Here is a 14,083-nt window from a genome sequence, read left to right on the forward strand (position 1 = left end):
AAGAAATTATAATACTAATGAGCAATTTACAATATTATTAAAATATAATATATATATACACAAGTTGTCGATTGATTGTTTACTTTTGTTATAATGGTCAGATTAAAATTTCCAATGTAAAATGTTAAAACTTCTTAAAACTATAAAAGATCTCAATTTCTTTTTAGAGAGCGAGATCATCACGTAGGACCAACGGTTTGAGAGTTTGACTTAGGACATTTATATATACAACATGCTAGGGAAGCGATGGGTCGGGCCACGAATGCTAGTTCAGCTTCTTTTGTAATAGAATGAATGCACATGGTGCCTTGTCTGGTCACATGCACGTTGAGTCTGAGTTTTAGTAGTGTTAGTATCTCGGGATATCAATAGTTCACGTTAAGAGCGAAAGGGTTAGTCTAGGTCTCATGGGGAATGAGAGAGAGAAGAACTTTACATCACTATAATTCCATTTCATTTTGTTGCGTTTACACGATCAATATTACATAAGAAAGAGTTATATAAAACAACAAAAATTGTAATAATTATATCTATTTAAAAATATCTTACTTGATTACGCTATACATACGTAAGATGTAAATTATAAAACTATAAGTTTTATGTAAGCACAGAACTTTTAAATGTGTGTTACGTAGAAGTTATTTTCGTGACATATACGTGTACACACATTCTACTATTTATAATAAATAATTACATTTCCAACTAAATTTTTACGTATCATTAGATATAAGAAGGAAATCAATAAATTTATATATTCAGGAGGAGGGATATTTTCAGATTATTAGAGTTGCGTTGCAAGACCGAAATCTTTCGGCGCGCAATAATTAGGGAGAGGAGACATTTAAAAATCAGATTATTACAGTTGCGTTGCAAGACCGACAATTGTTCGGTGCGCAATTTGGGGGGACTATACATATATTAATAGAACGTTATTTCCTACTTTGGATAAATATTGCGAAGAATATCACTACGTCGATTCGCCATCAGAGGTCTATCGATATTCGTAAATTCTCGTAAGTGCTGAGACACGCGTATATCTCTTTATATAGAATCTCGATTCAATAACTTACCAAGGCGTATAAGGTAGGCTTCCACTACAATGCCTTACTGATGAGTCCAGCAGTGGAAGCCGGGACGAAACACCAAAAATTACGTGATATTCTTCGCAATATATAATATTAGAATAAATTATCAGATTTAGATTTTAAAATTGTAATTTGACTCTTATTCTCCCTGTTTAACATATTAATTATTATTATATATATATATTTATAAAATATAAAATATCACAGTGACACTCTGGATACAATAAACAGTTGTCAGGAGACACGGTAGTGTCTTGGCGCTAAGACGAGTCTAGAATTTACTTCAAACTCGCACAACCCTTGTTACTTGGAAATTGTTTACATACGCTTGTATCTCATTTGAGCCGTCGCTGCACCGCGCCGTTTGCTGTTCGGCCTAGAATTACTTCGCCCTTCCAAGAGTACGCAACAGTACTCTGAAACTGAGCCTGGCGATACATACCTAAGCATCCTTCCTGTGCGCATTTATCAGGATTTCCGAAGGAGAAACTAGAGTTTTTAAGCCGCCATAAATTCTCATACTTAAAACTCGCAAAAACCAGAAACACGATTCTCGATATGGCTCGCTGCAAAACAACGTCGTGCGCGCGTTTTATGTAATTCGCCGGGACACTTCTATCGAGAAGTAAAAATAACTTGAAAATGATAATTTTGTGAAAGTCGCATACATGATATAAGTTCACATCAGTATAGAATATATATCATAAAAGTGAATGTAATCCTATTTTTCCCATTCGAATAAATCTTAACCGGTTCTCTTTCTCCATCTGCGATATCGGTGCGATCTATTTAATCAGATTACAGGAAACGTTCAAGAAATAAGCCGCAAAAGATAAAAAGATAGCATCTGGCTCTTTATATGTATACACATACATATACGAATATGCGCGCGTACGCGTGTATTTTGTGCGAATGCGTGTCTGGAAAAGAGAAAGACAAAAGGGTTGAGAAGAGGTGTGAGAGGGAGTGGAATTGAGCACGGAGCAGTTATTATCTATCGCTCTCGTTACCACAGGTTGCTCGTAAACCGGCCGCATCAAGGGGATGGGGCAAAGTGGGATGGAGCGTAGAAGCATAGGTAGATAGGTAGATACCAGTACTCATATCGTCGTCGTCATCGTCCCGTACTCGCATAGCACCAGGGGTGAAGCCCCACTCCGGGCTATACTCATTGGTTACCCCTGCAGAATATCACGCGGAGTGCGAACGGACGGCTGTGTCTAGGGGGCTGTTCGAAAATCTCGGCTTGCCATTCTCTATGCTTGGTCGATCGTGAATGAAAATCAAGGTTGACCCGCCTCTTTTTCATGCTGTTCAATTTTAATTATATATGTAGGAACTCTATCTGAGTTATTCTTTAGCGCAATTATCATCCATTGATAATGGAACACAAACGCGTAAATATTTAATTTTTTTTTTCAAATATTTTCAAATTTATTCAAGGTTAATATTATCAAAAATATATTTAAAAATATGTAGTTACATTAGAATAATGTTACCGTTTGAACACTTTTTAGTCAAATTGATTGTAATCGATATATAACAATAATAATTATATAAATTTTTTTTTCAATTATTATTACTTCTATTAGGTAAAGTTAAATAATTTATTTGAAATATACAAATTATTCAGGTACTATGACAAAAATAAAACGTTATAATACAGAATAGTAAATTCCCATCCATCTTAAGTTTGTCAGATACACAGCCTCTGAAAAGATATATTAATTCGCACGCCGTAGGTATGTAGAAACCGTAGCGGCAAAAATATGCGATTATAATAATTATATAAATATTTTTTTCAATTATTATTACTTCTATTAGGTAAAGTTAAATAATTTATTTGAAATATACAAATTATTCAGGTACTATGACAAAAATAAAACGTTATAATACAGAATAGTAAATTCCCATCCATCTTAAGTTTGTCAGATACACAGCCTCTGAAAAGATATATTAATTCGCACGCCGTAGGTATGTAGAAACCGTAGCGGCAAAAATATGCGATTTCTCAAGGGCAGAACAGATACATACACCTATGGATGCATACATCGTCGAAGCTGTGGCTGACGGGCCGGGTGGATGGCACGGAGAGGGGTTTGGATTGAGATCGAGTCAGAATTTTTTGCCAGGACGGCGTTGAATGAACGCGAGTGCGCGAAACCCCCGCGGAGCAACAGTGCGCTCGTCCCGCGACAGGGGGCAGCACTACCATTGCACTATACCGATATTGTGTAGCGTGTAGTTGCTACGAGCAGCCGCTGCACCAGGAACTCATAAATCTCCCGGGATATAGATGGCTCTAGTGTCGCGTGAGGTTGCAAGCTACCCCATGCAGGGTGCCGTGAAACGCCCTCCCATCCCTATCCTATCCCTTCACCCGGCCCACTTCATCGTTCCTCTCGCTCTCTCGTCGTCGCCCATCCATTCCATGACCGAATTACTGGAATCCCACCTTCCGGACCGAAGGTGGACTTTTCGAAAAACGAACGACGCTCGTTCTTCAATACTAATCAAAATGCATGGATATTTCGAACTCGGTCTCGGTGCGCTTAAAGATTCATTAGTACTGCATAAAACACCTCTTCACCAGATCAAATAGAATCACTTTTAAATGATGAATTATTGGAAAATAAATAAGCTAGAAGGGAGCTAGTACATCGGCATGTAAACTATGTTGTATTGTCTTCAAATACTTGGTTTCAAAAATTTATTAGTGTTGCTGACATCGACAGTTTAAAAATATGAACATGCCATCATGTTTTCAATGGCTGAGTATGGCCATGCATTAAAGTTGAGTTGTATAATGAAAATAGTAAAAAGAATAATAACGAGATAAAAGTGTAATACAATTTACTAAAAAATTCTTTTATTAAAGATAATAATAATGTTATTAATGTAATAAAAATGTTATTGTAAAATAAAAAATTTAAAAAAGATTTGATGTGTGCGTGAATAGAGTAAAGAAGGGATAAACAAAAATATTTAGCTTCTAATTTTTTCTTTATGCCCCCTGCTGTATTTACACCGTAGATATAACCGAAATATTTGAAGAGAAATATTTCTGTTGTATCTTTTTCACACCAATAAGATGATATCATTAAAATAAAGAAATGTTCCAGATATTGTTTTACAATAATATATGTTGTTGGAAATCGTAATATTCGCAAGATTGTATAAAAATCCTAACAATTTTTATGACCAAATAAAACTTAAATTCAACTGATTTGAAATATTAATTAATGACGAGAATATATGAAAAAGAAAACTCAGAATAAGTAAAAAAAATTAAAAGTACGTCTTTAATAACAAGAAAGAATTATGTGTTGATATGACTTTAGTGTAGGAATAAAACAAGTATATGGAGTAGCTTGAAGGAAAAAGAGAGAGATGAAAGAAAGGAGAAAAAACAGAATAAACGGAAGATCCAGGGACCAAACAGCCAGCCAGCTAGCTAGCTAACCAGCCAACCAGCCAGCCAGCCAGTTAATCAGAGAAAGAAGAGAAGGCGACACCGATGATGAATCACTCGTTAGAAATGAGTGGGAGCGAAAGAGAAAAAGGGAAAAGAAAAAGCAATAAGAAAATACCCATGCAAAAAATGCACTACGTTGGAACGCGCTAAAGCGAGTCGCTAACTGACTTATCTAGACATCAGAATCTGCGACTCGTTCTCCTGACTTCGCGAGCACAGCGAGGTTTGAACATTTCAGACACTAGCTGTAATAAAATTTTGGAGTGTCACTCACTAGTTGAAAGTATTGGCAACCAATAATACAAAAAATATATTTTTTATTACATTAATAAAAACATAAATAAATGAACAAATAAATAAGAATTAATATGGCAACGCTTTAGAAATTCAGATGTGAATTAACAATAAACAATATGAAATAAAAATTACAAGACAGCATGAATGTATTGCGAATAATCGTTGGAATGTTTGCAATAACGATGTGCGCAGCCAGGTTAAAAATCATTGAAAACAATGTGTCACGAAAAGATAACGATCGAGAAGATAACCAATCGCCAACGAGAAAACTGAATTCTTCCCGTGGGTATGTCAGACAAATCCGAAGGGTCGACTTGCCGTCGCCGAGGAAATTGGGTTCGTCTTACGAACCTACAGAAGTGCGCGAGTAAAAGAAGTTCCAGTATCATCAAAGAATGTCTCAACGTCGCGCGTTTATACGCGCACACCGATAGGGCTTATACAGAAGTTGCGTTCGCTTGGTCATGGGTAATGGTTTTACGAGCGTCAAGGGTGATATAAAGAAAATGAAAAACACACCGGCGCTGTTGCCAGCATGCACGGCGTATAACTAACTATGTTGCTACCGTGTCCCCTCCTTTCCGCATCTACTTCTTAAGTTTGTGTACAGCGAGGGCAAAACCCGCGCGGCTTCGAAATACCTTCCGCTTTGCAACTTCCAATGCAAAGCACTTGACAATTAATCGTGCACCCTCCGTATTATCAAATCACATCATGATTATATATCGCCTATAAATATACTTCACTTATTTAATATATTAGATATAGCATTAGCTTTATAATAAATATTTCTGAATAAAATAATATTTCTATAAAATCTCTTTTTATCTTTCTTCGTTAATTTGATTTATGTTGTTTAACTTTTGCTGCAACGTTCTGTGTATAAGTTTAATAAAAAATTATAGTCTATTCAGTTTTTTTCTCCATTTGCAAAAGTTATGCAATCCATTATGTGCTCTCCGTAAAGTAACTAAATATTCTTTCGTGAATTTTGGTGCTCCTGAAATAATGCCAACTCTCTTATATTCATCATAATATTGAAATAAGCTTTCAAAACTTTGCGTAGCAGTTCATTAAATTTGTTCGTGTTGGCTCGCGTATCCGTAGATTTTATGTAACGAAAGGGGAAGGTTTTATGAAAGTTGAGTAGAAGGTATGATGATGGTATGAGGTGAAAGATGCCAGCTAATTGTGATACACTCTGTGGGAAGTCGCGACGGTGAGTGAGATGATTGTTCGGCTATATAAACCGTGGAAGAAGCGGAAGTGCGAGAAGAACAAAGCTCTCACTTGCTCTCTTTTCCTCTGTTTCTCTTTCTTTTTATTTTTTTTTATTTTATTATCATATTACTTTTATATTATTATTTTTGCTACTTTTTTATTTATGTTCTGAAATTTATATATATATATATATATATATAAGGCTGGTATTCATAGTCCATTTTTAATTTCAAGACCGTCTCAAGTCTTAAGTCGCTAATATGACTCTCTGGCCGGTATTCATAGTCAGTTCTTATTTGAAGACTGTCTTAAGTAATGTCTTAAAATGCTAAAGCGGCCCTCTGATTGGTTCGTAACTCTTCAAGACTGAACTTAAGACGGTCTTGAATATAAATACCGACTATGAATACCGGCCTCTGATTAGTTCATGACATCTTAAGCATTAGCTTAAAACAATTTCTATAGATTCCGCCCTTAGTTTATCCTTACATCCTTACATACCTATAGGGTAAACCCGGTATACATGCCGCACCTATCGAAAACTTAATTTATCAATTATTATTTACTATGTTTAAAGCAAATTAATTATACAAATAAAAACTTTGTATCATCTACTACTGTAAAAAAAATATTAGAAATCCAAAATAATTTATTTTCCATATTAAAAAGTAACTTTTTCAAACCCCTGCATTTTTGCCATTTATCCCATAGGGGGGGGATAATATAGCTACTTATATATAATTCATAAGAAAATCACAAATAATCTATAAATAAGATGTAAAATGACGACGTAACTAGCATTGTTTATTAATATATGACAATTTTTATTGTTCAGAATGAAAATTGGAATACAAATAGGACTAAATAGAATTTTTTAAAATAGCTTCAAATCTTTGAAAATAATCATTAAACGTTTAAGATTTATCAACATTTATGCATTAATGCAAAATATAATTGTTAGAATTAACAAAAACTTCTTAAATAGAGCGTCTGTGCTGCGGCACAGCATCCCGCTCGCTAAAAATGCCGTATATCCCAAATAGATGGGATATATATGACAACTAATTAAACAAACAATACAGGAGCAAAGCACTTGTATTTTGCTATACAACATGCTTTACTATTCCTCTACACATATGTATTGCAAAATAACCACTAAGTCTTTTACACGCTCTATAATAATCATTTTATGTAGATTATAAATTACGATGGCACTACTTATTACAGTAAAAAATCGATTTAACTCGCAATAATTTCATTAATATTAACAGTAAAAAACTGAAATCATAATATAATACTAATATACCATAAAGGCATGTAACAAAGTAATTGACGGAAAGTAATCCCCACTCTTTCTATTTTTTCTGACTTCTGCGGCGTATTTCCTGACGCGGCGTATATACCGGGTTTACCCTACATACTTTAACTAACATCATTTCTAAAAATATTTTTGGTCTCTTTTTATTCACATTTAAAAAATACAGTATGTGACGTTCGTAGTCATAAAAATATATACGGAAAAATCACTCTACAATGCAAATTAAAATTATTATTATCGTATTGTAGAACAATAAAATACATAAACGGAAGGACGATAAATTGAATGGACGATATTTATAAAATATAATGTAAGCATAGCCAAGGAATGTATTCAACTCGCTCTACTTTTATTCTAATCTGATTTCAGCATGCGTACGCGGTATACATAAATAAGTTGTTTAGAAACTGGAAATCTTGGATCCGAGTGAACAGAGTGATCAAATTAATTAGCAAGTGGTTTACAATGTAAATACAAAGTAACATTGACATTTGAAAATTACATAATTATCTATTAGATCAAACACGTGTCATACATTCTCAACTTAAATGAATGAACAAGTTTATTTTTCCTATATAGAGTAAAAGCAATGTATAACAGCTCACATGTAATTATGTTTAATTAAAAATTACTTGATACATTATAAGCATAAACGCGAAAAAAATTATTTTTGAAATTTAATACAATAATACATAATAATTATAACAAGATGGATCAAAATTTAATAAATTCTTTCTTATTTTTATGATATTAGTAATATCTTCTTTAATTTAATATATATTAAATTTTATAGTACGCGTCATTTTTTGAAACATTATTGAAAAAATAGTGAAAAAGAAATTGTTCAATGAGAAATTATAAGATAATTATGTGTATATATATAAGTCGTGTGTTAGATGTAACTTATTGGACAAAATAAACATATGTTACATATGCCATTGAATAAGAAAAAAAACCATAATTTTTGTTAGGTCTTGTATTGAGAATTTTTATCCTGTGTCGCTCGTTGCCTGTTTCATAAACCGCATTTCATTGAATAAGATAGAAAATACAAAAAGAAAAAAAGAGAAACAGAAAGAAAAAAGAAACGATGTCAATTCTCTGTTTTTTTATCTTGCGTGATCCTTTTCTATATTTTTGAACATTCGAAACCTATAAATTCTCAGTATTTATATTGCGGTTTCTTATTATTGTATGAATGTGATACAATAGTACTAAAAGCTAGAGCGTTACTTTTTAATGTTGATATCAAATGAAAGTAAATTTCGCAAAATTCATATTTCATCGATAAGTAGCGAAAAACTGTATATGCAAATAAAATAATCAAAAAAATCTCAATAATATTTTGATCACTTATAATAATTACCAATAACTACTATAATTTGTGAAAAAATTCTGATTATATATACATATATATATATATATATATATATATATAAAAGTAATAAAAATATAAGAAATACTATATTACTTTCCTAAAAATGCTGATGAGAAAGTACGGTATGTATATTATTAATAATTGTATAGAAGGCATTGTTTTTATCTCAGTATAAGTAAGGAAATATTTTAAAGTCTTTAGATGAAATCGCGAAGCAATGCCACGTGCAATTGATATCTTGGAATTTTTCTAGGACGACAGTGTGCAAGGTAGGTCAGGGTCTGATTGCAGGAAGGAAGCAGTTAGGCCCGGTTAAAGTCGTTAAGCCAAGTTTACGAGGTGTTACCGGGAGCGTAACCTGTAAATCTCAAAGGCATGAGAGAGAGAGAGAGAGAGAGAGAGAGAGAGAGAGAGAAACGCGTGCCAGTGGCCGCCCTTGGAAAGGTCGCGGAAGGGGTAATGGATATAACCGGGATGTAAGAACCGAGGTAAGACTACTTGAGCGCTATAAACGCTTTTATGGATCGTAAAACGTCTTCCTTTACAGCCAATAAAGATCCCTGACCTACCCGTTTGGCGAGCGAGCAAGTAAACGCGCGCGCGAAGAGGCGATGGTGATCGCGCATCGATCTGTCGAAATCACGCTTTACTACGCAATAAAATCACGCGACGTCGTACTTTATTCTCTCTTCATGGGACTGCGAATCGCGGGTTTATTGGATTATTGACCGATAGCTTCGGGAATGCATTCGCGGGGAAAATGTGAATAGCCCTGCCGACTCAGCACGGCGCGCGTTTTATAGGACACCAATACCAGCATGCGCACACACGACCGCGTAGCGTCGTGCTGGATTCGACTCACCACGCCGAGAAACAGGAAGGTCGTGAGTTACTATATAACCACGTCGATAAAAACAAACCATAAAGCGCATTACGGGCGATCATCGAACTACCGCTCAATATATCCTGCTTGGTGGGTAGAGGCAACCTCTAAATTAAGTTATGTACCGACAGAGAAGTCGGTAAGAAAGACAATACGTTATCGACCGAGTAATGCCGATTCGTGCTGCCACCTATCATGAAAGGGGTTTAGATGGATGTAAAACAAGTGCCTGGCGGAGTGTTACATGGAGCAATTCAAATTTTGAATGTTATTTCATATTTCGTATACTTGAAGTACATTTACTGATAATTAATATAATCAGTGTATAGTTTAATGACTTTATGTCATTAAATGACAATAAATTTTTATGGTAAATAATAAATCAATGCCAAAACGTGTAGATTTCCACGCCTTAGCCACGCCCACGAACAGAAGGATGAAAGCAGCCATAACTTAACTCAGAAACTATTAAAACCGATAGATGGCATTGCTATTGGTATTTGTACATTGTTATGCATGTAGGATAAGATATGATACAATTTCAAACATGGTACAATTTTTTGAACGAAATAAAATAGTCCAATCTGCGAAATAACTCTGTGATCTCATATATAGAGGATACTGAAGAGCATCAAACAGGAATAACTCAAATTTAAATTTGAAAAATTGAATTCAAATTTTATTTCATTCAGATTTATACCATATTTAAAATTGTATCAACTTACTTTATATAAAATATAAAAAACATAAGAATTCACACATAACATTCAAAAATCTAATATTTATAAATTCGACCAAAAATATTGATTAATTAATATAAATTAAAAGAATCTTGAGTAAACTAATTATAATTATTAATCAGAAGTGTTGTGTAATCAGAAATGTTCTTGGTTATAAATAACTTACTCGCTTCTGTTTAGAAACATGATTGCCGTACGCAATATGGCATGTATACATATAATACGTATACACATATAATATATAAATATAAACATGTATGTTAAATATTTATATTATAAAATCTTATATAAAATATGAAATTAGATTATATATTTGTGCGGTAAAATTTCCTTTTTTTCTAAGTACACGTAGATACAAATAAAAATATAAAATACTGAATACATTTTTTAACATAAATATGATAAGAACATTTATGTATGTGTGGCAATCCTAACTCGATAGAATAAATAAATTAATCATTCGATACCGTCACGACCGTCTCTCTCTCTCTCATACATTGACCATTAAAACTCTCCTAAATTGCTTTTTCATGTCCTCTATCAAAATTTATCTTCCCATATATCTAGATCGACTCACAGAAGCAAATCTACATTTCATTCCTTTTCAAATAATGGATGTGGAATTCGGAACGATTTACTTTTATAAAATTCTTTGTAAAATGACAAACATATAAAGTTTGCCTGATTTATTTATTAAATGCATTAATTATGAATAATAGAAAATAAAACGTATACATAAAATATGTAATAAAAAATATATACAACATATGTAATAAAAAAAGATATAAAAAAATACGTGTATAATAAATAAGAAAATATCAGTCATAAATAAAAGTAATTTTCAAATATAAATTTTCGTTAAGCAAATTATTTTATTTCTATGATTGTGGCCAGAAGTCGATAACGATTCTATTTCAAGACTACGATTACTCTGATATGGGCGATTAAATAAGCACGATTAAATAAATATTACCGGCGAAGAGTTATTTAATCGCGTTTCAAGTGGCGTACAATTACGGTGCAATCCACGGAGTTAATCGGGGAATCGCTTCGCTGGCGTAATATTACGTGCAATCGGGACAAAATTTATGCCCGAACTTCTTCGTCGCCCGAAGATACCAAAAAAGAGATATTAAGCGCTCCAGTGGGTTCCGAAGAATAAGGAGTTTCGATCATAGTTCTTTGCCTGGCGTATTTCCTTTCTGCCGCAGACGTATTAAATATTTTGAGAACGTATATGTAATAAATTAAAGTTCGCGTGATTTTTTTATGGTAGTGTTACAATATACATTTAACGTTTTACCTATGTATTTTAGATTTAAAAAAATTCTGCCTTTTTTAATAATAATTTAAAACATGATCTTGAAAATTTCAAGCATAAAGATATTTAAAGTTGCAGTCAATAAAAAGTATATTTGTACTTGTGAAAAAAAAAATGTGTGCAACACAATTGACACAATCAGAATTGTATGCTACTTTGAAAGTTAGTGTGCGCTTCTAAGGTCTGTTTTTTAGCTCAAATATGCGAAGAATCGTAAATATCTTCCAACACAAAGATTCACGTGAAAGTGTGAAAGAAAAAAGCGGAAACCTTTTTTTACAGTTGATATTGTCTGGGCCGACCAATTTAAAGGATCCTCCTATTTTTTGAGAATGGATAGTTGGTTCTCGAGAAATATAAATTATACAGCAAATTTTTTGTGATATGGAGAAGTGAAATAGGTACCATTGTATAGGTTTTTTTTTACCTAACTATACGCTTTCTATACTTTCTTCTTTGCGTCATCCACTTGCTTCAGACAATCTATCGTTTCTAAATATACATATAAGTGACTTTCTTTTTTTTTTTAATTTACGTACTTCGACAATTTTCGATTTTGTAACTAGAAAATTTACAATACGAAACGCCGTAATTTTACTTCATACCAAGATCGTTTAAAATAACGGAAATAAATAGCGCGATAAAACTGATAAGTTTTTTATTCGATACTAGCAGAAACGACAGGAAAAACGCGACACGATATTTTAAGTTTGCGTTCGTCGCTCCCTCGGGATGCACGTTCAGCGCAAGTTAAACACACGTGAATAGCATAACTTAGAAAATTATGAAAGCACGCTTGTACGCGGTTTATCCTCATTAAGCCCGCCGAGTAAACTTAATTTTAAAGCCGCTGCTGCTAAAAGCTCGAATCTCATTTTTAACACCGCTTTTAACGTTTATATGACTACCGTTTTTTAAATGCATATCACATAATCCTAACTGTTGCATCAAACGCATACGTCCGCTTTGTTAGTCCACAAAGAGTGCTAGACTGCTATTTTATATTTTAATATTGCCGAAAAATATATATATACCCATACAAGTATAATATATCAAAAAATGATAAGAATAAATATTGAAACAATATTGTTAATCCTCGGCAACATAAATTTTATCTTTTGTCAGCAACAGAAGTCTTTAAAAAATTAAATAAATTTTTTATTACTCCGCGCGGATTATACATATAAGTCTGAAAAAGTTATGACATAGGATATACTTGTCAAAGCCTTAACAACGAATTTTTAGAAATCGGATTGCATTTTACTTATTTTTTAATGATTAAAAAATTCAATTTTACAAATCAAAATTTACAATCAAAATATTGATGGTGAGATCTACAAAGACCATAATTGCTAAAAATTATAATTATTTGAATATATTTGTGAACCTGTTTCTAGTAACAAATAATTTTATATAAAGATGTCTATCTTATTGATATCATTACTAAGAATATAGGTAAATATAAAGAAGCGTGGTGTGTGCCTACATATAATAAATATATGTATGTAAGTAGGTACTAAAGTGCTTTAAAAAGATTGATAGATCTTTTTTTTTTTCAAAAAATCGTATTACGGGCTATTACGATTAATCAAAATACTCAGGAAGAAGCGCGAAAATATAAATTATAAGAAAAAATCACTTACCTTTAATACAGCTGTGTACATTGCGGTGCTAGTAGAGGGTGGTGTGGATTGGCGGTGGGGTGGTCAGGGGGGCTCCGATGCAGGGCGTACCCCTAGTTGCCCCCCTCTGGTCCCCCACCGCCCCCTTGTTGCTGATGCGCAGCCGCCGCCGCTGCTGCTGCCGCCTTTTGTGCCTGCGCTTGCTTCTCCTGTTCGTTTAGCTCCTTGATCGCCTGAATCTCTTTCTTCAACTTCATTCGCCGATTCTGGAACCAAATCTTGATTTGCCGTTCTGTCAGGCAGAGCGCGTGTGCCATCTCGATTCGCCTCCGCCTGGTAAGATAGTGGTTCGTGTGGAATTCCTTCTCCAGCTCCAGAGTCTGGTAGCGCGTGTAGGTCTGTCGGCCGCGCCTGCGCATTCCGTTCGCCCCTGAGAACAACAAACAAGGGTTGCGGTGAACGGGTGAACTCTTTTTGTTCTTTTCTCATGCTGTATCTATCCGTAAGAATTACAAACAGTGATTGAGATGATGACAATCTGTAGAAATATGTTAATTGACTCCTATATCAATACAATTAAATCACTGAACCACGCTTTAGATGGCGCGTTAAAAAATTTTATTATTTCGCTAATGATAATACGTAATCATATCTTTGCCTAAGTACGTTGTCAAAGCATTTAAAATAAAAAAATTGATTGATAAAAACATTGTAAATTTTATTTAAAAATAACAGGAGAAATA

At 33.6% G+C, this 14,083-nt stretch overlaps 1 protein-coding gene across 1 annotated transcript in view; it reads right to left on the reverse strand.

Annotated features, from left to right (window-relative positions):
• The window catches only part of Ubx (ultrabithorax), a 95,445-nt gene that overhangs the window by 482 nt on the left and 80,880 nt on the right, over nucleotides 1-14,083 (reverse strand). Inside the window, exon 2 of the mRNA XM_018539916.1 lies at nucleotides 13,362-13,770. Within this exon, the coding sequence (XP_018395418.1) occupies nucleotides 13,454-13,770 (317 nt within the window). The 3' untranslated portion in view covers nucleotides 13,362-13,453. The remainder of the gene's footprint in view (nucleotides 1-13,361; nucleotides 13,771-14,083) is intronic.

Source organism: Cyphomyrmex costatus, unplaced genomic scaffold (assembly GCF_001594065.2).
Source record: "Cyphomyrmex costatus isolate MS0001 unplaced genomic scaffold, Ccosl1.0 scaffold229, whole genome shotgun sequence".
NCBI classification, from domain to species: Eukaryota; Metazoa; Arthropoda; class Insecta; order Hymenoptera; family Formicidae; genus Cyphomyrmex; species Cyphomyrmex costatus.